The sequence below is a fragment of the Trichomycterus rosablanca genome, chromosome 1 (genome assembly GCF_030014385.1).
Source record: "Trichomycterus rosablanca isolate fTriRos1 chromosome 1, fTriRos1.hap1, whole genome shotgun sequence".
In the NCBI taxonomy this organism is placed as follows: Eukaryota; Metazoa; Chordata; class Actinopteri; order Siluriformes; family Trichomycteridae; genus Trichomycterus; species Trichomycterus rosablanca.
The window spans coordinates 18,364,386-18,391,430 of NC_085988.1; the positions used below are offsets into that span (position 1 = coordinate 18,364,386).

At 43.8% G+C, this 27,045-nt stretch overlaps 1 protein-coding gene across 1 annotated transcript in view; it reads left to right on the plus strand.

Moving 5' to 3' along the window:
- The window catches only part of gabra6a (gamma-aminobutyric acid type A receptor subunit alpha6a), a 40,647-nt gene that overhangs the window by 5,570 nt on the left and 8,032 nt on the right, over positions 1-27,045 (plus strand). The window contains exons 4-8 of the mRNA XM_062993166.1: positions 42-262; positions 690-772; positions 875-1,018; positions 8,730-8,882; positions 10,222-10,466. Coding sequence (XP_062849236.1) covers positions 42-262; positions 690-772; positions 875-1,018; positions 8,730-8,882; positions 10,222-10,466 — 846 coding nt within the window. The remainder of the gene's footprint in view (positions 1-41; positions 263-689; positions 773-874; positions 1,019-8,729; positions 8,883-10,221; positions 10,467-27,045) is intronic.

Consider the following 27,045-nt stretch of genomic DNA (forward strand, 5'->3'; position numbering starts at 1 on the left):
AAATCTCAGGTTGTCCTTATCTCACATGTTAATTCACACAGGAGTTTACCATGGACATGTTTTTCCGTCAAATGTGGTTGGACGAAAGACTGGTGTTCAAGGGCCCTATTGAGATTCTGCGCTTAAACAATCGTATGGTGGAGAAGATCTGGACGCCTGACACCTTTTTTCACAACTCGAAGAAATCCCTGGCTCACAACATGACTACACCCAACAAGCTGTTTCGCATCATGCAGAATGGCACTGTCTTCTACACTATGAGGTACATAAAAAACAGATTAGGTAAAAGTGGATACCTTGATGGTAGCTATTGTAAAGTTAGACACTAGGGCTGGATTAGAAAGCCTAGCTTGCAACTGCCATTTCAGTTCTTTCCAAATCTGTTCAGTGGGGTCGAGGCCAGAGCTTTGTGTTGGCTACTGGAGTTCCACCAAAACCATGTCTTTATAGACCTCACTTCGTGCACAGGGACACGGTCATGTTGGAATAGGAAAAGGGCCTTTCCCAAATTGTTCCTACAAAGTTGGAAGCATACTTGGTTCTAAATGTCTTGGTATGCTGAAGCATTAAAATTTCCCTTCACTGAACCTAAGAAGCCTAAGTCAGTTTCTGAAAAACATCATACTTTACTCCATATTAACTTGGAACTTGAGCGTTCACATTTTAAATATAAGAACATTTGTTTTTAGACTAACTGTGAGTGCAGAATGTCTCATGATGCTGATGGACTTTCCAATGGACAGCCACATTTGTCCTCTTCGTTTTGGAAGTTGTAAGCACTATTATTTTAATATTTATCATTATTATTATCATAATCATTATCCCCATATATGAACGTTATTGTTCATTTGCTGCTGTTTTGTTCTCTCTGTAGATGCTTACACCAGCAGTGAAATTGTTTACACATGGCGAAAAGGCCTGGAGAATTCTGTGGTCATCCCTCCAGAGTCCTCCAACTTATTGCAGTATGACCTCATCGGCCACACACTCTCCAGTAAAATCCTAAAGATGAATACAGGTAGTCGTAGTTAAGAGAATTTATGTGGTTGGATTGTTATGGAGCTTTATATTTAACTCACCTCACATTCCAGAAGCTGATATATACGAGGGTTCTTCAGAAAGTTTCCACACTTCTTTTAAAACTCTATTTATTAAGAATTTCAGAAACAAATGACATCACTTTTCTACATAGTCACCTTCCGATGCATTTTTCCCAGCATTGTACCAACTTTTTTATGCCATCAGCAAAAAATTTTTTTGGTTGAGCGTGTAGGCACTGATGCTTCACTGAAAATTTTCTTCCCCATAAAGCTTCTTTGAGCGTCTAAAAACGTGGAAATCAGATGGCGCTAAATCCGGACTATAAGCTCTCTCTCAGTCTCTAAGACGTGACCTATTACTACTCCTCCCACCCTCACCGTTTCCTATCAAAATATAAGAGTGTGGAAACTTTTTGAAGCTCCTTTGTACACTATATGGCTGGAAGTGTGTGAAACACTGACCATGATCTTGTTGGAAATTCCATTTACAAAAAACATTGGTGTTATTATGAAGTTCCCTCCTTGTTGTGGGTATAACTTAAAAAGGCTTTTGCAGTATGTCTGTGGGAATCGGTGCTCATTCAGTCGAAAGAGCATTTGTGAGATTAGATACTGGGGCTGGATTAGAAAGCCTAGCTTGCAACTGCCATTTCAGTTTATTCCAAATCTGTTCAGTGTGGTCGAGGCCAGAGCTTTGTGTAGGCTACTGGAGTTCCACCAAACCATGTCTTTATAGACCTCACTTCGTGCACAGGGACACGGTCATGCTGGAATAGGAAAAGGGTCATCCCCAAACTGTTCCTACAAAGGTGGAAGCATACTTGGTCCAAAGAGTCTTGATTTGCTGAAGCATTGACTGGAACTAAAGAGCTTAGGTCAATCCCTAAAAAACAACCCTATAGCATTATCCTTCCTCTACCAATCTTTACAGCTGGCACAATGCAGTCAGACAGGTAATGTTCTTCTGGCATTTGCCAAACTCAGACTCGTCCATCAGACTTCCAGACAGAGAATAATTTATTTTATATAATAAGTATTACAATCCTGTTGGCAATGAGTGGGACTTAAACATCTAAACTAATAAGAGGGGTGTCCAGATACTCTATATAGCCACAATTATTTGGACACCTAACCATGAGCTTGTTGGACATCCCAATTCAAAAACAAATGGTATTAAAATAGATTGTCCTCAAAGTGTTCTTTTCAGCTATAACAACAGTCACTCCTTTGAGAAAGCTTCTTACAATACTTTGAAGTATGTCTGTGGAAAATGATGCCCATTCACTCAAAAGAGCATTTGTATGGCTGGGCACTGATGTTGGTCAAGAAAGCCTCAACTGATGTTCCAGTTCATTCCCAAGCTGTTCACTGGGCCTGAGATTATGACATTTACATTTACAATTTCAGCATTTATCCAACACAGTACTGTGACAGTAAATTGTCTAAGCAATTGAGGGTTAAGGGCCTTGCTCAAGGGCCCAACAGTGGCAACCTGGCAGTGGTGGGGGTTAGTAGTAATGTTTTAATTACTAGTCCAGTATGTTAACCGCTAGGCTACAGCTGCATAGGACTCTTTGCAGGCCACTGGAGTTCTTTCCTTATCTTCATCTCCTTATAGAGCTTGCTTTGTGCACAGGAGCACAGTTATTTTGGAACAGCAAAGGGCCTTTCCTAAACTGTTGCTGCAAAGTTGGGAGCATTATTACACCTGTTTGCAATTGTTGTGGCTGAAACATAATTCAGTAATTAGAAGGGGTGTCCTAATACTTTTGTTCATATGTATGTCTAGATTTATAAGCAGGAGAAAGAAGCAGAGGTGGTAGGCTGTGAGAGGAGCTCTGAGAAGCTGAGGTGTATTTATATTTGTGGTGTACAGAGGGAGGGGGCTGATTATGATTGGTTTATTGTATTCAGGACCACCAGAAAACACCAGCTACAAGGACAGGGCGCCAGTCCATCACAGGGCATCGCATCACACACTCACCCACAGACTTTTTCACTTACACTTAGGTGCAATTTAAAATGGACGATTCACTTGCTGCATGTTTTTAAGAAATGGACCAATCACTTCCAATATTTCAACCAATAATTTTAACATGACGTGTTCCTGCCAGAGTCATTGCTAACAGGTCTGTCCCTGTGCACAATGTGAGGTCCATAAAGAAAGGGTTTGATAAATTTAATCTAGAGGAACTCTGGTTGTCTGTACAGAGCCCTGACCTCAATCCCACTTTATACCTTTGGGATGATTTGAAATGTGGATTGCAAGTCAGGCCTTTTCATTTAACATCAGTGGACTGATTTGATCATATAATACAGAATAACCTCAACCCCACCGAACACCCTTTAAATAAATTGTAGACTAGGCCTTCTCATCCTGGAAGAGGGTGGGGGGTTTCAACACCAGATTAATCCTCACTGTTTTGGAATAGGATGTTTAATGACTAAAATTGCTCATATATGCAAACATAATGAATGGGCAAGTTTATAATGCCGTGTTTATAATATGCCCAATGTTTCTGGTGGCTGGAGTATAGGTTGGTGCCTTCTGTGTACTGGGCACCCAGTCCCCCCAATCCCCCCTTCATTCTTTCACAATAACATGAATAGAACATGAATATAATATATACAGGTATATGGTGTACAGTACAATGGAATTCTTTTTTCCCATATCCTAGCTTGTTTTTGGAAGATGGGGTTAGAGCACAGCGTCAACAATTGTATGGCGCTCCTGGAGCAGACAGGGTTAAGGGCCTTGCTCAAGGGCCCAACAGTGGCAGCATGGCAGTGCTGGGATTCAGACTCTTAACCTTCCCACTAGACTACCACTGTCCCCAAAGCAGATTCCTACCTAAGGATGCCAGCACTATCCACTACATTCATCTAATGATCAACCAACTGAGATATTAAAGAGCTGTGGAGGAAATAGGAAGGACTAATTTTACCCATCTTTCCCTTTATTATGGGTAAAATATTTAGGCAGTTAGTTAGGAGTTGGAAGGTGTTTCAGCCTTTTAGGCAAGCATTATTGTTTTGGATCCGATCCAGGCAGTTATGGAAGTCAGTGAAGGGCAGTATTCGGGTGAAAGCACTGCCAACAATTTGTTTTTAAATTAGTTCAGACAAATCTGATTCTATCCAAAGTGTTCTGGGTATTTAATGCCAATAAAGTAAAGCAAAGCTGGCAGCTCTAACAGAAAACCTGCAGCTCATGACCCTGCCTCCAACCCTTACTGTAACCACTTAGTTATACCATAACTCCATATGTTATAAGCACATTACCCACATTAGCCACAACACTATCCTGTTATCCTTATCAGTTTCATGATTAGATTTTTTGCTACCTAACTGGTCGGAGCTAATTCATGCTGTCGTCTGTCTTTAAAAAGCAAGCTGAAGGGTAAAGCTTATTCCAGGCTCTGAGGGCAGATTTATAGGCAGGCAGAAAGCGATGTCCCCCTGCTGAGGAGCCATCATTATCATCACTGCAGCACTCAAAGAGCATCGGGTACAGGCCCAAGAGGCATCACTGTGCCCTAGTTAACACATCAGAGAGGGCATGCAGTTTTTCCTGTATGTGAACAGTTTTGTTCGTCACATTGGTTATGATATTTTCACCTTTTTAGCCAGCAGAATGAGTAATTCAAACAAATGAATTTAAATCTTCTAATGATTTTGTCTCAGATTGTTACTTTATAGTCTTAAAAGTACTGGTTACTTCATATATACAGTTGTACCTTGTAACTCGATGTCCCCTAAACTTGATGCCCTTTGTCATGAAATTTGTGCCCTTAAACTCGAAGTTTACCTCAAAGCTGACGTGTGTGCGACTGCCGCATTGTCAGCGCTCGGCTTGGGTGGGCGGTAAAACGTCATCAAAGTGCGAATATGAGACGAATCTGCATTTGTGTGGAATAACCGTCAAATTCACTCTGAAATATCCACATGTATCTGTTTAGCAGGATTTTCCTGACTGTTTCACTTTTAAACTTGTGTTATAGCTCGGGGTTCTGAGAAATTGTGAGAATCAGCTTTTCCGAGAGAGTCTAAAACGCTAATCGTTAACTGCTTCATGTGACTTAATGTATTAAAAGAATGACATAGGAACACAAAACCTTTCTTAATTATTACTGCTCATAAGTTCTCTCCACTTATGAAATTCCTCACTCATTGTTCTTTATACAATAAGTCACGTTTAGCTTATTGCACCGGCACACTCAATAGGAAATAACGGCACAGCAGCACAAAGGCTATTTTGCTGCTTCTTATGTAAATGCGCCATTACTAAATGGAATACGATATTCCAAGATCAAGCATCTCCACGATTAAGAAGCATAGGGAAACAATAAAGAGTTAAAGGTAAAGAGCAGCATTTATTGTATTTAACTTTTTCAATTGTATTTCAGTGTTTTTATATTATATTTGTGTTATTTCCAGTGTGTAAGTGTTAAAACAACCCCATTATTTTACATAAGCTTAAAATATATGCAGCTCCACGGGGCCATGGAACGCATTAACAGCTTTCCCATACATCCTTATGGGAAAAAAATACCTTGAAACTCAACATCTTTCAAACTCGACGCCGCTCCTAGAACCAAGTGACATTGAGTTTTAAGGTACCACTGCATTTTATAAAATACAATATTTGTTACAATTTACATGGTTAAAGTTCTAAAATCAAGTGAAAAACAAATAAATCACTATTTGTATTGTTATTACATTTTTCCGTAATAATGATAACATTTGATTAGTTATATTTGATACCCCCCTTTCTATTCACTAAATTTAAAAACACAATAAAGGGGTCTTGGTGCAGATTTGAACTGTTACTTTTTGTTGGCTGAGACATGCATAGTCAAACTGGGATTGAATTTTATCCTCAAATGATCAATTTCTTATGTCAAATGAAAATTAAAAGTTAAATGTTTGCTTATCTGTGATTAAAGATAGCAAAAGACTCATATCTTTAAACAGACAAGTAAAATTCATTCCTCCATCCTGGGTGCTAGTGCATGGAAGAGCCTTGATGACCGTCTTTCTGAGGTCCTGAGTCAAGCTAGGCTAATTTCTTGAAAAGAATGAGTTACAAAATGGTCTGAGTGCTTTCAGCTAAGTAGGGCCATTCAGTTTTGGCTTTTTAGGCAAGCATTATTGTTTTGGATCTGATCCAGGCAGCTATGGGAAGTTAGTGAAGGGCAGTGTTCGGGTGGAAGCACTGCCAACAATTTGTGTTTAAATGATCTGAATGTTCTATCCAAAATGTTTTGCATATATTTAATGCAAATACAGCAAAGCTAGCAGCTCTAACAGAAAACCTGCAGCTGATGATCCTGCCTGTAACCACTCATTTTAACCTCAACACACCAGAATGTTAAATACAAAGTCATGACACAGCATGGTAACAGCAAACGTATTCACTGGTGGTACCACTGGTGGTACTTTAATCTCCCCCAGACGGTATGCTAGATGGACTTTGATTTGTGCAAAGTACACTGAAATAAAAACTAGTGGTGTTCAGTTGGCACAGCAGTAAACCACTAAAATTTAAGGTCTGAAACCCCAGCAGTCATCTGTCTACATACAGACATGTTGGCATTGACTGAGGGGAGGGGTATGTCCAAGGCCCCATGATGGATTAGTGTGCACCCAGTGATGGTATCCAGGATTAAGCAGTGGTAAAAATTATATACAGTACTGTACTGGTATTAGGGCACCATTAGATTAGACCATTAGATGGTATAATGGCATTAGATTAAATTTTTTAGTCTCTTTGGAATAGAAAACAACCAGAAAGTACAAAAAATTTGTATGCAGTAAAAAGCAGCACAGAAACAATCTATATGCTAAAGAGGCAAGTATTTAGTGTGACCTCCACTTACACTTGAGCAATAGCAGGAACCAGGCTCTCTTACATCTAAATGGAATGGAACCTTAATGTCACTGCTAACATCTGTATTTGTCCTTCTATTTCATGTCAAAATGACTGCTGGGAAAAAGGTCTATCACACCAGGTTTGTGCAAGACTTGCTTGAGCATTACATACACATGTTCTTGTACATCCGTACATTGTACAAGACCAACATCAGTCACATCGTGCCATTTAAAATGCCAAAAATGACAGGAAGAGGGATTTCTTAAAAGGAAATCTGCAAACAAACTGGATACTCGAGATGTGGTATACAAGCTCTAATAAATAAATTTGAGAAATCAGAAGAGGTCAGTGGCAAAAATGTCCTGGAAGCTCAAAGACAACTTTTAAAATCTGATGAGAAGTTTCTCAGAATTTCTTCTTTGAGAGACCGGAAGACGTCCAGCAGGGACCTGGCTCAGCATCTGACAGCTTCATCAAGATGCCAAGTTGACCCTTCTACAGTCTGAAGAAGCTTGATCAGGATTAATCTTTTTGGAAGGGTAGCAGCCAAGAAACCACTTTAATGGAGGAGGAACGGGGTGCAAAGTCTAAGATATGCTAAAGCTCACAAAGACTGGTCAGTGAAGTGGAGTATTATGGAGCGATGGATCCAAGTTTGAAATTTTGGGATCCAATGGTTGACTATATATGAATAGAAGAGTGCTTGCGGCCTTCAGTGAAACATGGTGAAGGGTCTGTCCTGGTTTGGGGCTGCATTTCTGCCAGTGGTGCTGGCAATTTTGACCAAACTGATCATGATCATAAAAACTAAAAACAGACAGCTTTTAATTCAGCATGATATTCCTTTTGAAAAGCACCTGATTGGGAATGGTTTAATTTTTCAGCTTGATAACAATTCCAAGCACACTGCTAATGAAATTACATTTAGAGAGAAAAACAGCTGATAAAACATTGACAGTCAGGAACTGGCCTCTTCAGAGCCCGGAGCTGAATATTATAGAGGCAGTATGGGATCACCTGGACAGAAAAAGAAATAAGAGATGGCCTAAATCTAAAGAAGAACTCTTGGAATTGCTGAAAAAGCCTGTTATTATTTACCAGAAGCTTACTTCAGAAAACTTCAGGACAGTCTCCTCAGAAGAATTCAAGATGTGCTTAGCCCAAGGGAGGTCACAGTAAATATTGACTTTTGCCTATAGAAGTGTTTTAAAAATTATGTTTTTTTTTATTTTGTGTACATATTTCCTGTATGTTCTGTTTGTATCTTAATAAAGACACCGTAAAATAAATATAGATGGTCATTAAATTGCTAAAACAACAAAGCTAGTGGTGACTTAAGACTTTTGCACCATACTGTATATATAATGATAGTTTTGATTGATCAGACACACCAGTTGAAATATGTGGCCCTGTGGGGGTCCTGACCATTGAAGAGCAGGGTAAAAGCAGGCTAAAAAAGTATGTAGAGAAACAGATGGACTACAGTCAGTAATTGTAGAACTACAAAGTGCTTCTATATGGTAAGTGGAGCTGATAAAATGGATAGTGAGTGTAGAAACAAGAGGTGGTTTAAATATTATGGCTAATCAGTGTATAGTGACACACATGAAACACCAACACCATGGCCCTTAAAAGCAATTTATTAAATAAAAAGTGCCCACTGCAATGCATGCCTACTGTGCACATGTGATTTCCACATGTTTTTCCAAACAGCCACAAATCTTCACTTCTATATCTTAAAATATCAGTATAGAAAATCTTATTTTTAATTCTGAAATCACTCTATACACTCTGTGTTCTGCTGTGCATTGTTTCAGGTCAGTACTCTGTCAAGGAGGTTCATTTTTTTCTTCAGAGAAAGCTGGGCTATCACCTGATCCAAACATACATCCCCCTCATCATGGTGGTCATGCTGTCTCAAGTGTCATTCTGGATCAACAAGGAGTCTGTACCTGCTCGCACTGTGGCTGGTAGGGGAGCATTACATTTTATATCTTGGTGCATGCTCAATAATCCACGTACAATTATCCAGGTACAATAATGCATAACAATGGACCTGATCACTGGTTCCATTGTTAAGCATTGGGGTTATTCACCACCAGCTCAGACTGAAGAAGTCACTTGGATGAGTGACGAAACATATCTCTACAACAAACTTGTGTCCAGATCAACTTTGTGGATTACATTTTATAGATCCATACAATTATAAAAAAACAGTTAAATTCATGGTTCTATCAATTATATATTATACTTTAATCAAAATTATAATTATTAAATCGCCCTGGTCCTGCAGAAGCAAAGCAGCCTTAGACCATCATACAAGCACCACCATTTTTGACTGGTGGTATGATGTTCTTAAGGTGGAATGTGGTGTTAGCTTTACACCAAATGTGACAGGACCCATGTCTTCCACCTTTGAGTTCTCATAATTTCACAGAATATTATCCCAAAGGTGTTGGGAGTCATCTAGATGTTTTTTGGCAAATCCGAGACGAGCCTTCGTGTTCTTTTTTGGACGGCAGTAGTTTGCGTCTTGCAATGCTCCCATAAATGCCATTTTTGCACAGTGTCTTTCTTATTGTAAAATTGCGTACATTGACTTTACCTTAAGCAAGTGAGGCCTGCAGTTCTTTAGATGTTTGCCTGGGTTCTTTTGTGACCTCCTGGATAAGCTGTTGATTCTTGGTGGAATTTTGGTAGGCTGGCAACACGCGGGAAGGTTCACCACTGTTTCAAGTTCTCCATTTGTGGATAATGACTCTCACTATGTGTTGCAAGACTCCCAGACCATTAGCAATGGCTTTATAACCCTTTCCAGACTGGTAGATTTTAATAACTTTGTTTTGCAGCTGTATTTAAATCTCTTTAAAATGTGGCATCTTGTGCTGCCTTTTGATTAACCCAGTTTCAGTGGTAATACTGGCCTGGTTGATCTAAGTCTGAGTGACAGAAGGCAAGATAAGGAATTGTCTGGTTAGGGTGCCAGCGTGAATACTCTGTACATGTTCAAGCTGTCTGTAAGAATCTGACGCTGGCAAGTGCTAACCTGCATACAGGATTAATGTTCTGGTAATGTCATCGACTGAATTCCTTATGACAGTTCTTGACCTGCCAATCCATTCAAATAAGTTGATTTATGACTAACAAGATCTTCACAACTTGAAGGTTTCCAGGCTTTTACACATGTGACAATTCCTTTTTTTCCTATATTTGTGTACTTTGCATCAATACTTTTAGCAAATGCAATTTGACCATATGTGCTCAAATGTTTCCATACATCTGCATATGTATCTGTGTTCTTTTCTAAAGGAATCACCACAGTCCTCACCATGACCACACTGAGCATCAGTGCCCGGTCCTCCCTGCCCAAAGTCGCCTATGCCACAGCTATGGACTGGTTTATCGCTGTCTGCTTTGCTTTTGTGGCCTCTGCCCTGGTTGAGTTTGCTGCAGTAAACTACTTCACCGTGCAGGAGACTGAAAGGCTGAAACGACGGCTCTCCACAGCTTCTGCACTGGGGTCTGTCGCTGAGGAAAGTGATGACGAAGAATCGGTAAATACCACTGCCAGTTTGCTTTGCATGGTTATATAACGGCCAACAAATACACAAATGTTCTGGGCCAGGTGCACCCTATGGTGCAAACATTGTTTTTATGGTGTTCCCATATATCAGGATGATGTTGTACATACATGCTTGCATATACAGTCAAGCTGGAAGGTCTGCACACCCCTTTCACCTTCTCCACATTTTATTACATTACAGACTCATTCTATAATAGATTGAGTTCTTTTTTTGCCTCAAACATCTACACACAATCACCAATAATTACAAAGTGAAAACAGGATTTAGAAAATATTAGGAGACCTACGGTAGCTGGTGAATGCACCCCGAGTTCCCAGCGAAGTAGGTCTTACAGAGCAAGACAAACAAAAGCCTTAAGTGGCAGGAGGACCAATTAGGGCTGATCACCCGCAGCTGTCAAGCTGGCTATTTAAGCCAGCTCTGCACAGCGGCGGGTGTCGCACCTTTTGTTTGTTTCCCTGATCTTATGTGGCTGCTCGTCCACGCTCCTTTCCTAGGTAAAACGGTATCCCCTGGTGGCATGCGCCATTCGGGTGTGTAGACTGCAAGGTCGAGGTAACCGTTCGTTATTGTCCCTATTAGGATTAGCGTGGTGCGACGCCGTGCAGCCCTCGCGCTGCTTTTGTTTATGCGTTTAGCATTAGCGGTGCTGCTGTACATCAAGCGTGTCCGCTTGGTACAGCAACCGCACATCCTTTTAGATCCAACCCGAAAATTGGATTCCTGAACCGCTGGGTGGCGACACCGCTAAGCTTTCGGTTCTCGCGCAGCATTCACCGGTTCGAATCCGCACTCGCAGTTGGTGTATCTAACTCTGTTATTTTCTCTTTTTTAGATCGGCGTACTTCAGCTGCGAACCTCAGCAAAGCAGAAGCCGGTCGCGTTCTATCCTAGCCTTCCGCTGTGCTGGGGCTAGTGATTGCCGGGAGTAATCTACTCCCGTGTTTTGACACTGTAGCGCCTAAGGCGCTCCCCGTCTCTTATTTACCCGCGCCACAATAGCGCGGAGACAACGCACCCGGCTCGTACCGAGACGACCGGGGTTCGCGTCCCACGTCGCTATTTTCCCTTTTTGGGTTTTTCTTTTCCCAGCAGTTCTGCGGCACCATCGGACTTTCCGATTGGGTTTTTTGTTTCTCATTTTTCCTCTGTTTTTGTTTATTTCTAATTAAAAATAAAATATCATTTTGATTTTGAATTCTGCATTTGAGTCCTCCTTTCTCCACGTAACAGAAAGGTGCGACCACTCATGGACTCAGCAGAACCCACAACCGTTTCCGACGTGTTACGCCACCAAGGGGTGGCGTTGGGCAGGCATGAGGTAGCCCTCACCGAGTTGGTGCAGCGCGTAGCCGCGCTCGCCCAACAAGTGCCCATCTCGGGGCCCACTCCTAGTCCCGCTGCTCACTCTAGGGAGTCTGTAATCCGTGACACGCCCATTCCTCCTCCTGAGAGATACTCGGGAGAAGCGAAGAAGTGCCGCGGATTTCTCCTCCAATGCTCGTTAGCGTTTGAGCTACAGCCGTCTCGCTACCCCACAGAACGTTCTAAGGTGGCCTATATCATTTCCCTTCTCACTGGGAGGGCATTGGAATGGGCTACCGCTCTTTGGGAGCAAGACGCTCCTGAATGTTCGTCTGAAAGCTCCTTTAAGGAGGCTCTTAAGGAGACATTTTTTCACCCTGCGGGGGGCCAAGAGGTGGGTCCACGCCTTCTCGAACTCACCCAAGGTGGTCGCTCAGTAGCAGACTACGTGATTGAGTTTCGAACGCTAGCAGCAGAGTGTGGTTGGGATGAAGGGGCCCTTACCGCTATTTTCCATCGCGGCCTTTCCAGTAAGGTAAAGGACGAGCTGGCCACTAGAGATCCTCCTACCACCCTTAAGGCCTTTTACACACTGGCCACGTCCATAGACACCCGGCTTCGCCAGCGAGCGCGGGAACGGGGTTCCTGTCCTCCGTTTGCTCGCTCGTTGGTCCCTCCTAGCTCCCCTCCGCACAATCCCGATCCCGAACCCATGCAATTGGGGTCGACACGACCTGACGCCCCTCAGGCGTCAGGTTCCCACTCCAGACCCCGCCGACCATTAAACTAGTAGGCCGCTCTCGAACCAGGGAATCGAGAGAGGGCCAAACTAGCATCCCTGGTCAGGGCCTGTTTTTATCGGCCCGATTGTCTTGGGGCTCGGGAAATACAAACCTCAAGGTTTGTGTCGATTCGGGAGCGGTAGAGAGCTTCATTGACATCGATCTGGTACGCAGGCTGGGGATAGAGGTCCAGCTGCTAACCAAGCCGGTCTCGGTCCATGCTGTTGATGGTCGAGCCGTAGCGGGCAGCCCGATTACCCATCGGACGCAGCCCTTGACGTTGCGTCTGAAGGACCACGAGGAACGGATCACCTTCTTAGTGACTCACGTTCCTCACCTCCAGGTGGTCCTGGGATTTTCGTGGTTGCAAAGACACAACCCCCAGATCGACTGGGCCACCGGGTCAATCTTCATTTGGGGAACACGGTGTAGAGATTCGTGCTTGCTTCAGGCCGGCACGAATCTCAACCCGCCAGTACCACAAATGGAGACCCCGGATTTGGCCACAGTTCCTCCTGTGTACCATGATCTTCAGGAGGTTTTTAGCAAGTCCAGGGCGCGGGACTTGCCCCCCCACAGACCGTTCGACTGCGCCATAAACTTGTTGCCCGGCACTACCCCTCCTAGGGGGCGCCTTTTCTCACTCTCCGGTCCGGAGAAGGTTGCCATGGAGGAGTATGTGCGCGAGGCGCTCAAACAGGGGTTCATTCGTCCTTCTTCCTCCCCGGCCGGGGCGGGGTTCTTTTTTGTTGGTAAGAAGGATGATACATTGCGCCCCTGTGTCGATTATCGCGGTCTAAATGCTATTACGATCAAGGATCGGTACCCGCTGCCGCTGATGGCCACGGCTTTTGAAGCCCTTCAGCGAGCCTCAATTTTTACAAAGCTCGACTTACGCAGCGCGTACAACCTGATCCGGATCAGGCAGGGGGACGAGTGGAAGACTGCGTTCATTACGCCCACTGGCCACTATGAGTATCTAGTGATGCCCTTTGGGTTAATGAATGCCCCCGCAGTCTTCCAGAGATTCATCAATGAGGTCCTACGGGAGACCCTTGATAAGTTCGTCTACGTTTATCTAGACGATATTCTCATTTTTAGCCGATCCATCGACGAACATATAGGGCATGTCCGACGGGTTCTCCAGCTCTTGCTCGAACACCATCTTTTCGTCAAGCTGGAGAAGTCCGTCTTTCACGCCCCTTCGGTTTCGTTCCTAGGGTTCATAGTGTCACAGGGCACCCTTCGCATGGATTCGGCTAAAATTAAAGCTGTGGAGAGCTGGCCAACTCCAAGTTCTGTTCGCCAAATGCAAAGGTTTTTGGGCTTTGCAAACTTTTTTAGGCGATTTATCAAGAACTTTAGCACTATCGCCGCGCCACTAACAGCCCTTACTGGTAAGGGGCCCTTTAAATGGTCAGTGCAGGCCCAACAAGCCTTTGATAGACTGAAAGCTCTCTTGACAACTGCTCCTGTTTTGCAGTTGCCTGACCCTGAGGAGCCATTCGTGGTCGAAGTGGATGCCTCTGAGGTTGGGGTTGGGGCAGTATTGTCCCAGAGAGTGGGGCCAGGAAAGAAGCTGCATCCGTGTGCCTTCTTTTCGCACCGCCTGATTCCGGCTGAGCGGAATTACCCGGTCGGAGACAGGGAACTTCTAGCCATTAAGTTGGCTTTAGATAAGTGGCGACACTGGCTCGAGGGAGCCAAACATCCTTTTCTTGTCTGGACTGATCACAAGAACTTGTCATTCATCCAGCAAGTCAAAAGGATGAACTCGCGTCAGGCACGGTGGTCCTTATTTTTCGGTAGGTTCCATTTTACGCTGTCGTATAGACCGGGGTCCAAGAATGCTAAACCGGATGCCCTGTCTAGACAGTGGGAACCAACCAGGCCGGAGACCGAGCCTGATCCCGTGATTCCCTCGACCCAGATAGCTGCCCCAGTCACCTGGGGCATTTCAAAGGTCATACGGGACGCCCAAAGGGCCGAACCCGACCCCGGTAGGGGACCTCCTGACAGGCTGTATGTACCTACTACTGTACGGCGTCAGGTTTTCGAGTGGGCTCATGCCTCTCCTTTTGCGGCGCACCCAGGCGTGACTAAGTCCCTGGTTTTGCTGCGCCGAAGATTTTGGTGGCCGGGGATGGAGAATCAGGTACGTGACTTCGTCCGTGCCTGTACTGTGTGCGCTCTGAATAAGAGCCCCAGAGAGCGCCCACGAGGCCTTCTCCATCCGTTGCCGATACCTTCAAGACCGTGGTCCCATATTGCTCTAGACTTTGTGACAGGCTTGCCAAAGTCTAGAGGGTTCACAGCGGTGTTGGTAATTGTCGACCGGTTCACCAAGTCTTGCCTGTTTGTCCCTCTGCCCAAGCTACCATCCGCCATGGGCACTGCGCAGATCATCCTGCAACATGTGGTGAGAGCGCATGGGGTCCCATCAGACATTGTGTCTGATCGGGGCCCGCAGTTTGTAAGCCAGTGCTGGCGGGCCTTCTGCCAACTCATTGGTGCTAAGGCCAGCTTATCCTCGGGGTATCACCCCGAGTCGAATGGGCAATCGGAAAGGCTCATCCAGGATCTGAGCAAGATGCTCAGGTGCCTGACGGCAGGGAATCCGGCCACGTGGTCGGATAAATTATTGTGGGCTGAATTTGCTCACAATACCCTGCATCACTCGGCGATAGGAATGTCACCGTTTGAAGCTCAGTTCGGGTACCCTCCTCCGCTCTTTCCTGAGCAGGAGCAGCAAGTAGCGGTCCCGTCTGTACAGCTTCATGTCCGCCGCTGCCGCGCCGCCTGGCGTAAAGCAAGGCAGGCACTTGTGGCCAATCAGCGCTCCATGAAGCGCACTGCTGACCGCAGGCGGCAGCCGGCTCTCACCTTACGGCCGGGCCAACGTGTCCTTGTGTCGACGAGGGATCTCCCCGTCAAAGGTGCCCCTCACAAGCTGGCACCCAGGTACATTGGCCCGTTTAAGGTGGTCAGGCGGATCAACCCGGTGACCTATAGGTTGGAGCTTCCTCCCAGGATGAAAGTGCATCCAACCTTTCACGTCTCCCAACTCCGACCATTTATGTGCGGGGGAGTTTTACCCCCTCCCCAGCCTCCCGCCCCTCGTATCATCCAGGGTGCCCCTGCCTTCACTGTCCGCCGCCTGCTGGATTGCAGGAAGGTTCAGGGTAGCACCCAATACTTGGTGGATTGGGAGGGCTACGGCCCTGAGGAACGTTCATGGGTACCGGCTCGGCAGATCCTGGACCCTGAACTGATCCGCGAGTTCCGCCGGAACCGTGCTGCGGGTCTTGGGACCTCAGGAGCTGTCCCTAGAGGAGGGGGTTCTATTAGGAGACCTACGGTAGCTGGTGAATGCACCCCGAGTTCCCAGCGAAGTAGGTCTTACAGAGCAAGACAAACAAAAGCCTTAAGTGGCAGGAGGACCAATTAGGGCTGATCACCCGCAGCTGTCAAGCTGGCTATTTAAGCCAGCTCTGCACAGCGGCGGGTGTCGCACCTTTTGTTTGTTTCCCTGATCTTATGTGGCTGCTCGTCCACGCTCCTTTCCTAGGTAAAACGGTATCCCCTGGTGGCATGCGCCATTCGGGTGTGTAGACTGCAAGGTCGAGGTAACCGTTCGTTATTGTCCCTATTAGGATTAGCGTGGTGCGACGCCGTGCAGCCCTCGCGCTGCTTTTGTTTATGCGTTTAGCATTAGCGGTGCTGCTGTACATCAAGCGTGTCCGCTTGGTACAGCAACCGCACATCCTTTTAGATCCAACCCGAAAATTGGATTCCTGAACCGCTGGGTGGCGACACCGCTAAGCTTTCGGTTCTCGCGCAGCATTCACCGGTTCGAATCCGCACTCGCAGTTGGTGTATCTAACTCTGTTATTTTCTCTTTTTTAGATCGGCGTACTTCAGCTGCGAACCTCAGCAAAGCAGAAGCCGGTCGCGTTCTATCCTAGCCTTCCGCTGTGCTGGGGCTAGTGATTGCCGGGAGTAATCTACTCCCGTGTTTTGACACTGTAGCGCCTAAGGCGCTCCCCGTCTCTTATTTACCCGCGCCACAATAGCGCGGAGACAACGCACCCGGCTCGTACCGAGACGACCGGGGTTCGCGTCCCACGTCGCTATTTTCCCTTTTTGGGTTTTTCTTTTCCCAGCAGTTCTGCGGCACCATCGGACTTTCCGATTGGGTTTTTTGTTTCTCATTTTTCCTCTGTTTTTGTTTATTTCTAATTAAAAATAAAATATCATTTTGATTTTGAATTCTGCATTTGAGTCCTCCTTTCTCCACGTAACAGAAAATGTGCAATTTTATTTTACTGACTAAAATGCTTTATTTCGGGGTTACATATCTGTACACACCCTTAGCCTAATACTTGGTTGATGCACCTTTGGCATCAATTACAGCTTCAAGTCGTCTTGGGGAAAGAAGCTACGAGCTTGGCACACGTTTCTGGACATTTTTGCCCATTCCTCTCGGCATATCCTTACGAGCTCCGGGGAGCGTCGGTACACAGCTATTTTCAGCTCCTTCCACAGATGTTCGATTGGATTCAGGTCTGGGCTCTGGCTGGGTCACTCAAGGACATTCACAGACTTTCTCTGAAGCCACTCCTTTGTTCTCTTGGCTGTGTGCTTTGGGTCATTGTCATGTTGGAAGGTAAACCTTCACCCCAGTCTGAGGTCCAGAGCGCTCTGGAGCAGGTTTTCTTCAAAGATCTCGGTGTACTTAGCTGCATTCATCTTTCCCTCTACCATAAAGGCGTGATTTGTGGAGTGCTGCCTGAATGGTTGATCTTCTGATAGGTTCTCCTATCTCCACAAGGATACGCTGGAGCTCTGTCAGAATGACCCTCGGGTTCCTGCTCACCTCCCTGGCCAAGGCCCACCTTCCCCAATCGCTTAGTTTGGCCCAGGTCTAGGAAGATTTTTGGTGGTTCCAGACTTCTTCCATTTATGAATGATGGTGGCCACTGTGCTCTTTGGGACCTGTAAAGCTGCAGCAATTTTTCTGTACCTTCTTCAGATCTATGCCTTGATGCAATCCTGTTTCTGAGGTCTGCAGATAATTCCTTTGACCCCATGGCTTGGAGTTTGCTCTGATATGCACCGTCAACTGTGGGACCTTATATAGGCAGGTGTTGGCAATCCCCAATCATGTCCAATCAGTTGAATTTACCACAGGTGGACTCCAATTGTAGAAACATCTCAAGCAGTATCAGTGAAAACAAAATGCACCTCAGCTCACTTTTGGGTGTCATATCAAAGAGTGTGCACACTTGTGTACATATGATATTTTACATTTAGATTTTTTATAAATTAGCAGAAATGTCTAAAAATCTGCTTTCAGTTTGTCATTGTGGGCTATTTTGTGTAGAATTTTGTGACAAAAAAAAGAACTTAATCTATTATAGAATGAGTCTGTAATGTAATAAAACGTGGAGAAGGTGAAGGGGTGTGCAGACTTTCCGACTTGACTGTATACTACCAAAAGATTCAAGCAGTAATTGTGGAACACCAGTATGAAGTTGAGCATCTTTCACTGTCCCCACAATAAGAAGATTTATAAATGTTTATTTTTAGAAGTTCCAGAGCTTGTATTCTGATTAGATCGGCAACATATTTATTCTTTAATTTGTTCTTGGGGACAATAGTAGTAAAACTATTTCAACACCAATCAAGTCTCATAAAAGTCACACTTTAGCTGATCTACTTTTAACAGATGTGAATTACCTTGCTTGCTGTTACCAGGCTGAAAAGCTGTGAGCTAAAGCTAGCAACTGTAGCAATGGGTAAACATAAGTCGATATATGACGTTATTTTTCTAATATGGTGCTCTGGTATCTGGGTTCGAATCTCAGCAGTGCTAATGGTGGGCTGGGCGTTGAACAGACATGATTAGCTATTGACATGATTGGAAGGGGAGCCCCCTCCCTTAAAAGCAGTTATTAAAAATGTTCCAGTATGTGAAATATACCCTAATGTTCATAGTGTTCTTGTCTAACTCAAATTCACTCCAAGTTTGTTTGTGCTAAATGGGTTCATCAGTTCTTTTGATAAAACCGTCCAACCGTGCAAGCCATTTATAAGCACTTTACTTATGCCTTATTGACCCAAACCATTAAAGTGCCCTTTAAGCAGAAAAAAAATGTATTGGTAAAATGTCATGGATAGTGGAGTGTGATTAAGTAGAGCTGGTTTTGATTAGTGGGTCAGTGAAATCATTACAGCTATACATTTTAAGTCTCTTTGGTACTGTGGCCAGCTCCTATGGTTTTACACTACATCTAACTCTTGTCCCTTGGTAGTAAGACAAAAGCTTTGGTCAGCACTTACAAAGAAAAACTGCACATTTAAAACTACAGTTATTATCTATTTAAAATAAATACATCAAATACATTTTAGTTCATTTTAATGCATCTGACATGTCCTCCTCCTTGCTAGATTACCTGATACAGTAAAGTGTGTTTAGCTTTGCTTTCTCAATTGGTGTCTATTAGCAAGGTAGCAAACATGTTACTCGTTGCCACTAAGTGGTGCCATACCACAACAGATGGTCAAATTTGTGTTATTTGGGCAGCCTTGATCAATTGTGGCGGTAAAGCACCACTGTGTGGCACAATTCAACATTTTCCACAGTTATCTGCAGACTAGCATAACATAGCTGACATTGCACGCACCATGTGTGACAAGAGACTGTGAGATCTGAACCTAATGTGTAGACTTAAATACATCTAGTGCATAAGTAACTTTCCAACATCTGACAGTAGTTTGTTTTAGATACTAAAAAGCCTTTCCAACATCTGAAGTTTGTTTTTATTATTATTTGTTATTATAATTAGTGTGTTACACACATATGAGCTGTTTAGCAATCCTGCTAGCTGTGCGGCATCAAATCCAAAACTTAATTATGGTGATGGTATTGTCATTGTTAATGACATAGTATATGGTAGTTGATCAGCCATAACATAAAAACCACCTCCTTGTTTCTACACACTGTCCATTTTATCAGCTCCACTTTGCAATTTGTAGTTCTACTGTACAATTACTGACTGTAGTCCATTTGTTTTTCAATGGTCAGGACTCTGCCAGGACCACCACAGAGCAGGTATTATTTAGGTGGTGGATCATTCTCAGCACTGCAGCTGCACTGACGTGGTGGTGTGTTAGTGTGTGTTGTGCTGGTACGAGTGGATAATACACAGCAGCGCTGCTGGAGTTTTTAAACACCTTACTGTCACTGCTGGATTGAGAATAGTCCACCAAACAAAAATATATCTAGCCAACAGTGCCCCGTGGGCAGCGTCATGTGACCACTGATGAAGGTCTAGAAGATGACCAACTCAAACAGCAGCAATAGATGAGCGATCGTCTCTGACTTTACATCTACAAGGTGGACCGACTAGGTAGGAGTGTCTAATAGAGTGGACACTGTATTTAAAAACTCCAGCAGCACTGCTGTGTCTGATCCACTCATACCAGCACAACACACACTAACACACCACCACCATGTAATTGTCACTGCAGTGCTGAGAATGATCCACCACCTAAATAATACCTGCTCTGTAGTGGTCCTGTGGGGGTCCTGACCATTGAAGAACAGGGTGAAAGCAGGTTAAAAAAGTATGTAGAGAAACAGATGGACTACAGTCAGTAATTGTAGAACTACAAAGTGCTTCTATATGGTAAGTGGAACTGATTAAATGGACAGTGAGCGTACAAACAAGGAGGTGATTTTAATGTTATGGCTGATCGGTGTACATACAATATATAATAAAAACTGAGACTCCGGTATCAGAATCTCATTAGTTCAAATCCATGACTAACACAAGCATTAACTTTACAGCTTCATTGACTTGCAGCTGTCTGGAAACCCCTGCTAGCTGTGTATTATAAAGCGTTCCAGATGAAATCACAAATTCTATAGAATTATTAAAAATATATATCTGCTATTAATCAGTCCTAAAATGTAAAAATGTAATGTGTTACTGTATTGAAAATTGACCTAGTTTTCAAACCAGTCTAAGCTAAGCTAATTAACCAGTAGCTCATCATCTAGCTGTTAGCTCTGAGTTGTGTAATCAACATAAAATCAAGGTTATAATGTAATTAATTGTATGTTTAACCCCTAATATGACAGCAAAAAACCTGCAGTAAGGTTTATTTGACACAAGTGGTAGTGCACTGTTCTACTGTACAGCACTGCATGCACAAACATGATTTGTATAGTAAAGCTAACAGTAAAAAAAACTGTGAAGTAGGCAAAACAACATCTAGATGAGCCAAATCCATTATGGAAATACCCTGCCAGCTGTTAAGCATTAGCATAGCTGTATTATGCTTTGGGGTTGTATGACCGCCAGTGGAACAAAACACAGACACAGGCAGATAAAAAATGGAATTAATAAATGTTATTAGATTTGGGAAGCAAATGTGACACAGTTAAGGAATTTAAATAGGCTGGATCTGGTCTGGAATGGCCCTTATTTTCCACTTTTAGTCCCCTGATTTGAACATCATGAAAAATGATGGATCTAACCATGTTGTGTATGCAAAAAGACTCAATAATATCTAGAACTAGAAGTGTTTTGTGAGCAACAGTGGGTGAAAATCCCTCAAATAAAAATAGAAAAAAAAACAAAGAAATTGTTTGCAAGCAGTGATATTTGCCAAAGGGGGTGTAAGAACTTAGTAGGATGTTAGTAGTAGATGTAACATGCATCATGGTATTTCTACTTTATTATACATTGTTCATTTTTATTATGCACTTAAATGGAAATATACTACATGACCAAAAGTATGTAGACATACCTCTCCTTTCCTAGAGTTCTGGTGTTTGAGTCACACCCATTAACCCAGCTAACAGGTGTATAAATTAATAATATGCTTTTTACTTTGTAACAATAGTTAAGGCCCTTATCATTGTAGTATGACTATGACCTGTGCACAGATTCAGGTTCAAAACAGTAGTATATTGAGTTTGATGTGGAGGACTCATCATATTGGCCTGCAAAGAGCCCAAGCCTCAACCCACATAAACACCCTTGGGATTCATTGGAATGCCAATTGTGAGCCAGGCCTTGTCGTACAACATTTGTACAACCCCAAATCCGAAAAAAGTTGGGACAGTATGGAAAATGCAAATGAAATAAAAATACAGTGTTTTTTACATTTAATTTGACTTTCATTTGATTGCAGACAGCAAGAACCTGAGATATTTCATGTTTTTTTTCTGCTCAACTTCATTTCATTTATTAATAAACATCCATTCCTGCATTTCAGGTCTGCAACACATTCCAAAAAAAGTTGGGACAGTAAAGCATTTACCACTTTGTAATGTTGCCATTTCTTTTCACCACACTTAAAAGACGTTTTGGCGCCGAGGAGACCAAGTGATTTAGTGTTTCAGCTTTTATTTTGTCTCATTCTTCCTGCAAACACGTCTTAAGATGTGCAACAGTACGGGGTCGTTGTCGCATTTTTCGTTTCAAAATTCTCCACATATTCTCTATTGGGGACAGATCAGGACTGCAGGCAGGTCAGTCCAGTACCCGTACCCTCTTTTCCCACAGCCATGCCTTTGTAATGTGTGCAGCATGTGGTTTTGCATTGTCTTGTTGAAAAATGCATGAACGTCCCTGGACAAGGTGACGTCTTGAAGGCAGCATATGTTGCACTAAGATCTCAATGTACTTTTCTGCATTAATGCTGCCATCACAGAAGTGTAAATGACCTTTGCCAAGGGCACTGACACAGCCCCATACCATGACAGACCCTGCCCTTTGAACTGTTGTTAATAACAGTCTGGATGGTCCTTTTCGTCTTTGGTCCGGAGCCCACGGCGTCCATTTTTTCCAAAAAAGAACTGGGATGCTGATTCATCTGACTACAATACACGTTTCCACTGTGTGATGGTCCATCCTAGATGCCACTGAGGCCCGAGAAGTTGACACCGCTTCTGGACATAGTTAACATAAGGCTTCTTTTTTGCACAGTAAAGTTTTCCAGAAGGTTGAAGGCTATCATAGTCATGAAAGGAGGAGGAAAAACTCCATATTAATTCCCATGGTTTTAACATGTGATGTCCAACCGGCTCATGGTTGGGTGCCCACATACATTTGATATATGTATTATCCTGTGTCTAGTGGCAGATTAGAAGCAATATTTCTCCTACTGTGCTGTGCAGTTTCAGTATGTTAAAAAACTTATTTTGCTGCAGAACAGCTTGATAGACATCTGGGCTTTGACCACAAGGAGCGAGCCAAAGGTTATGAAGGCAGGTAAAGCATTTTGGCATCAGTGTAAGAAACACTAATGAAAGCCAACACTCAGAAAGCGATAGCCACCTTCTGGCCTGCACTGTTTGTTTTTTTGTGAAATAAGCCACATGGCAAAGCCAGAGTCAGTGTTAGAGCTGCTGCAAGTAAAAGCGACGGGAGAAATTAATTTGCTGAGCTTTGGGAATATGAATCTATATGATGATGTTCTTCCAGTTGCCTGCAGTGTACAGTCCTAACACGTGAGATTCATATCTGTAGTGCTGAGTGGATATGTTAATGGTGCATGCACACAGTGTCTCCGGAGAGCGTCTCCCACATGATCAGCTCAGTCCTGGAGTTTTAAAAATAGCGATCATATTAGAACTGCTCTCCATGACTCTTCTGAATCTTTCCTACCTGAGACACTCCAACCCCACTTGCTTCCTCTGACTCAGAGGCTGGGGAGGAAGTAGTACCATCTCAGCACAGCCTTAAACATGTTGTTTACTGACTTTTGCCATGTCTCAGACAAACAACTAAAGCCTTTATCAGCTTCAAAGCATCTCACTGTCACTTTTGCTCACTCACATACTGAGTTACAATTAGCAGAAGGAAGTTTCTTCACTAGAGACAGCACTGAATCTGGGCACTGCAGATTATTCAACTCTTAACTGACTGCCTATATATTTTACCAATAAAAGAAGGGAAAGATGGGTGAAATTGGTCCTCCCCATTTCCTCCCACCTCCTTGTTTCTACACTCACTGTCCATGTTATCAGCTCCACTTACCATATACAGTGTATCACAAAAGTGAGTACACCCCTCACATTTCTGCAGATATTTAAGTATATCTTTTCATGGGACAACACTGACAAAATGACACTTTGACACAATGAAAAGTAGTCTGTGTGCAGCTTATATAACAGTGTAAATTTATTCTTCCCTCAAAATAACTCAATATACAGCCATTAATGTCTAAACCACCGGCAACAAAAGTGAGTACACCCCTTAGTGAAAGTTCCTAAAGTGTCAATATTTTGTGTGGCCACCATTATTTCCCAGAACTGCCTTAACTCTCATGGGCATGGAGTTTACCAGAGCTTCACAGGTTGCCACTGGAATGCTTTTCCACTCCTCCATGACGACGTCACGGAGCTGGCGGATATTCGAGACTTTGCGCTCCTCCACCTTCCGCTTGAGGATGCCCCAAAGATGTTCTATTGGGTTTAGGTCTGGAGACATGCTTGGCCAGTCCATCACCTTTACCCTCAGCCTCTTCAATAAAGCAGTGGTCGTCTTAGAGGTGTGTTTGGGGTCATTATCATGCTGGAACACTGCCCTGTGACCGAGTTTCCGGAGGGAGGGGATCATGCTCTACTTCAGTATTTCACAGTACATATTGGAGTTCATGTGTCCCTCAATGAAATGTAACTCCCCAACACCTGCTGCACTCATGCAGCCCCAGACCATGGCATTCCCACCACCATGCTTGACTGTAGGCATGACACACTTATCTTTGTACTCCTCACCTGATTGCTGCCACACATGCTTGAGACCATCTGAACCAAACAAATTAATCTTGGTCTCATCAGACCATAGGACATGGTTCCAGTAATCCATGTCCTTTGTTGACATGTCTTCAGCAAACTGTTTGCGGGCTTTCTTGTGTAGAGACTTCAGAAGAGGCTTCCTTCTGGGGTGACAGCCATGCAGACCAATTTGATGTAGTGTGCGGCGTATGGTCTGAGCACTGACAGGCTGACCCCCCACCTTTTCAATCTCTGCAGCAATGCGGACAGCACTCCTGCGCCTATCTTTCAAAGACAGCAGTTGGATGTGACGCTGAGCACGTGCACTCAGCTTCTTTGGACGACCAACGCGAGGTCTGTTCTGAGTGGACCCTGCTCTTTTAAAACGCTGGATGATCTTGGCCACTGTGCTGCAGCCCAGTTTCAGGGTGTTGGCAATCTTCTTGTAGCCTTGGCCATCTTCATGTAGCGCAACAATTCGTCTTTTAAGATCCTCAGAGAGTTCTTTGCCATGAGGTGCCATGTTGGAACTTTCAGTGACCAGTATGAGAGAGTGTGAGAGCTGTACTACTAAATTGAACACACCTGCTCCCTATGCACACCTGAGACCTAGTAACACTAACAAATCACATGACATTTTGGAGGGAAAATGACAAGCAGTGCTCAATTTGGACATTTAGGGGTGTAGTCTCTTAGGGGTGTACTCACTTTTGTTGCCGGTGGTTTAGACATTAATGGCTGTATATTGAGTTATTTTGAGGGAAGAATAAATTTACACTGTTATATAAGCTGCACACAGACTACTTTTCATTGTGTCAAAGTGTCATTTTGTCAGTGTTGTCCCATGAAAAGATATACTTAAATATCTGCAGAAATGTGAGGGGTGTACTAACTTTTGTGATACACTGTAGAAGCACTTTGTAGTTCTACAATTACTGACTGTAGTCTCACTATTTCTCTGCATGCTTTGTTAGCCCCCTTTCATGCTGTTCTTCAATGCTCAGGACCCCCACAGGACTACTACAGAGTAGGTATTATATGGGTGATGGGTCATTCTCAGCACTGCAGTGACACTGACATGGTGGTGGTGTGTTAGTGTGTGTTGTGCTGGTATGAGTGGATAAGACACTGCGGCTGGAGTTTTTGAACACCTCACTGTCACTGCTGGACTGAGAATAGTCCACCAACCAAAAATAACCAGCCAACAGTGCCCTGTGGGAAGCGTCCTGTGACCACTGATGAAGGCCTAGAAGATGACCAATTCAAACAGCAGCATTAGATGAGCGATCGTCTCTGACTTTACGTCTACTAGGTAGGAGTGTCTAATATAGTGGACAGTGAGTGGACACAGTATTTAAAAACTCCAGCAGCGCTGCTGTGCCTGATCCACTCATACCAGCACAACACACACTAACACACCACCACCATGTCAGTGTCACTGCAGTGCTGAGAATGATCCACCACTTAAATAATACCTGCTGTGTGGTGGTCCTGTGGTGGTCCTGACCATTGAAGAACAGCATGAAAGGGGGCTAAAAAAGCATGCAGAATAACAGATGGACTACAGTCAGTAATTGTAGAACTACAAAGTGCTTCTATATGGTAAGTGGAGCTGATAAAATGGACAGTGAGTGTAGAAACAAGGAGGTGGTTTTAATGTTATGGCTGATCAGTATATGTATATATATATATATATATATATATATACAGTGTATCACAAAAGTGAGTACACCCCTCACATTTCTGCAGATATTTAAGTATATCTTTTCATGGGACAACACTGACAAAATGACACTTTGACACAATGAAAAGTAGTCTGTGTGCAGCTTATATAACAGTGTAAATTTATTCTTCCCTCAAAATAACTCAATATACAGCCATTAATGTCTAAACCACTGGCAACAAAAGTGAGTACACCCCTAAGAGACTACACCCCTAAATGTCCAAATTAAGCACTGCTTGTCATTTTCCCTCCAAAATGTCATGTGATTTGTTAGTGTTACTAGGTCTCAGGTGTGCATAGGGAGCAGGTGTGTTCAATTTAGTAGTACAGCTCTCACACTCTCTCATACTGGTCACTGAAAGTTCCAACATGGCACTTCATGGCAAAGAACTCTCTGAGGATCTTAAAAGACGAATTGTTGCACTACATGAAGATGGCCAAGGCTACAAGAAGATTGCCAACACCCTGAAACTGAGCTGCAGCACAGTGGCCAAGATCATCCAGCGTTTTAAAAGAGCAGGGTCCACTCAGAACAGACCTCGCGTTGGTCGTCCAAAGAAGCTGAGTGCACGTGCTCAGCGTCACATCCAACTGCTGTCTTTAAAAGATAGGCGCAGGAGTGCTGTCAGCTTTGCTGCAGAGATTGAAAAGGTGGGGGGTCAGCCTGTCAGTGCTCAGACCATACGCCGCACACTACATCAAATTGGTCTGCATGGCTGTCACCCCAGAAGGAAGTCTCTTCTGAAGTCTCTACACAAGAAAGCCCGCAAACAGTTTGCTGAAGACATGTCAACAAAGGACATGGATTACTGGAACCATGTCCTATGGTCTGATGAGACCAAGATTAATTTGTTTGGTTCAGATGGTCTCAAGCATGTGTGGCGGCAATCAGGTGAGGAGTACAAAGATAAGTGTGTCATGCCTACAGTCAAGCATGGTGGTGGG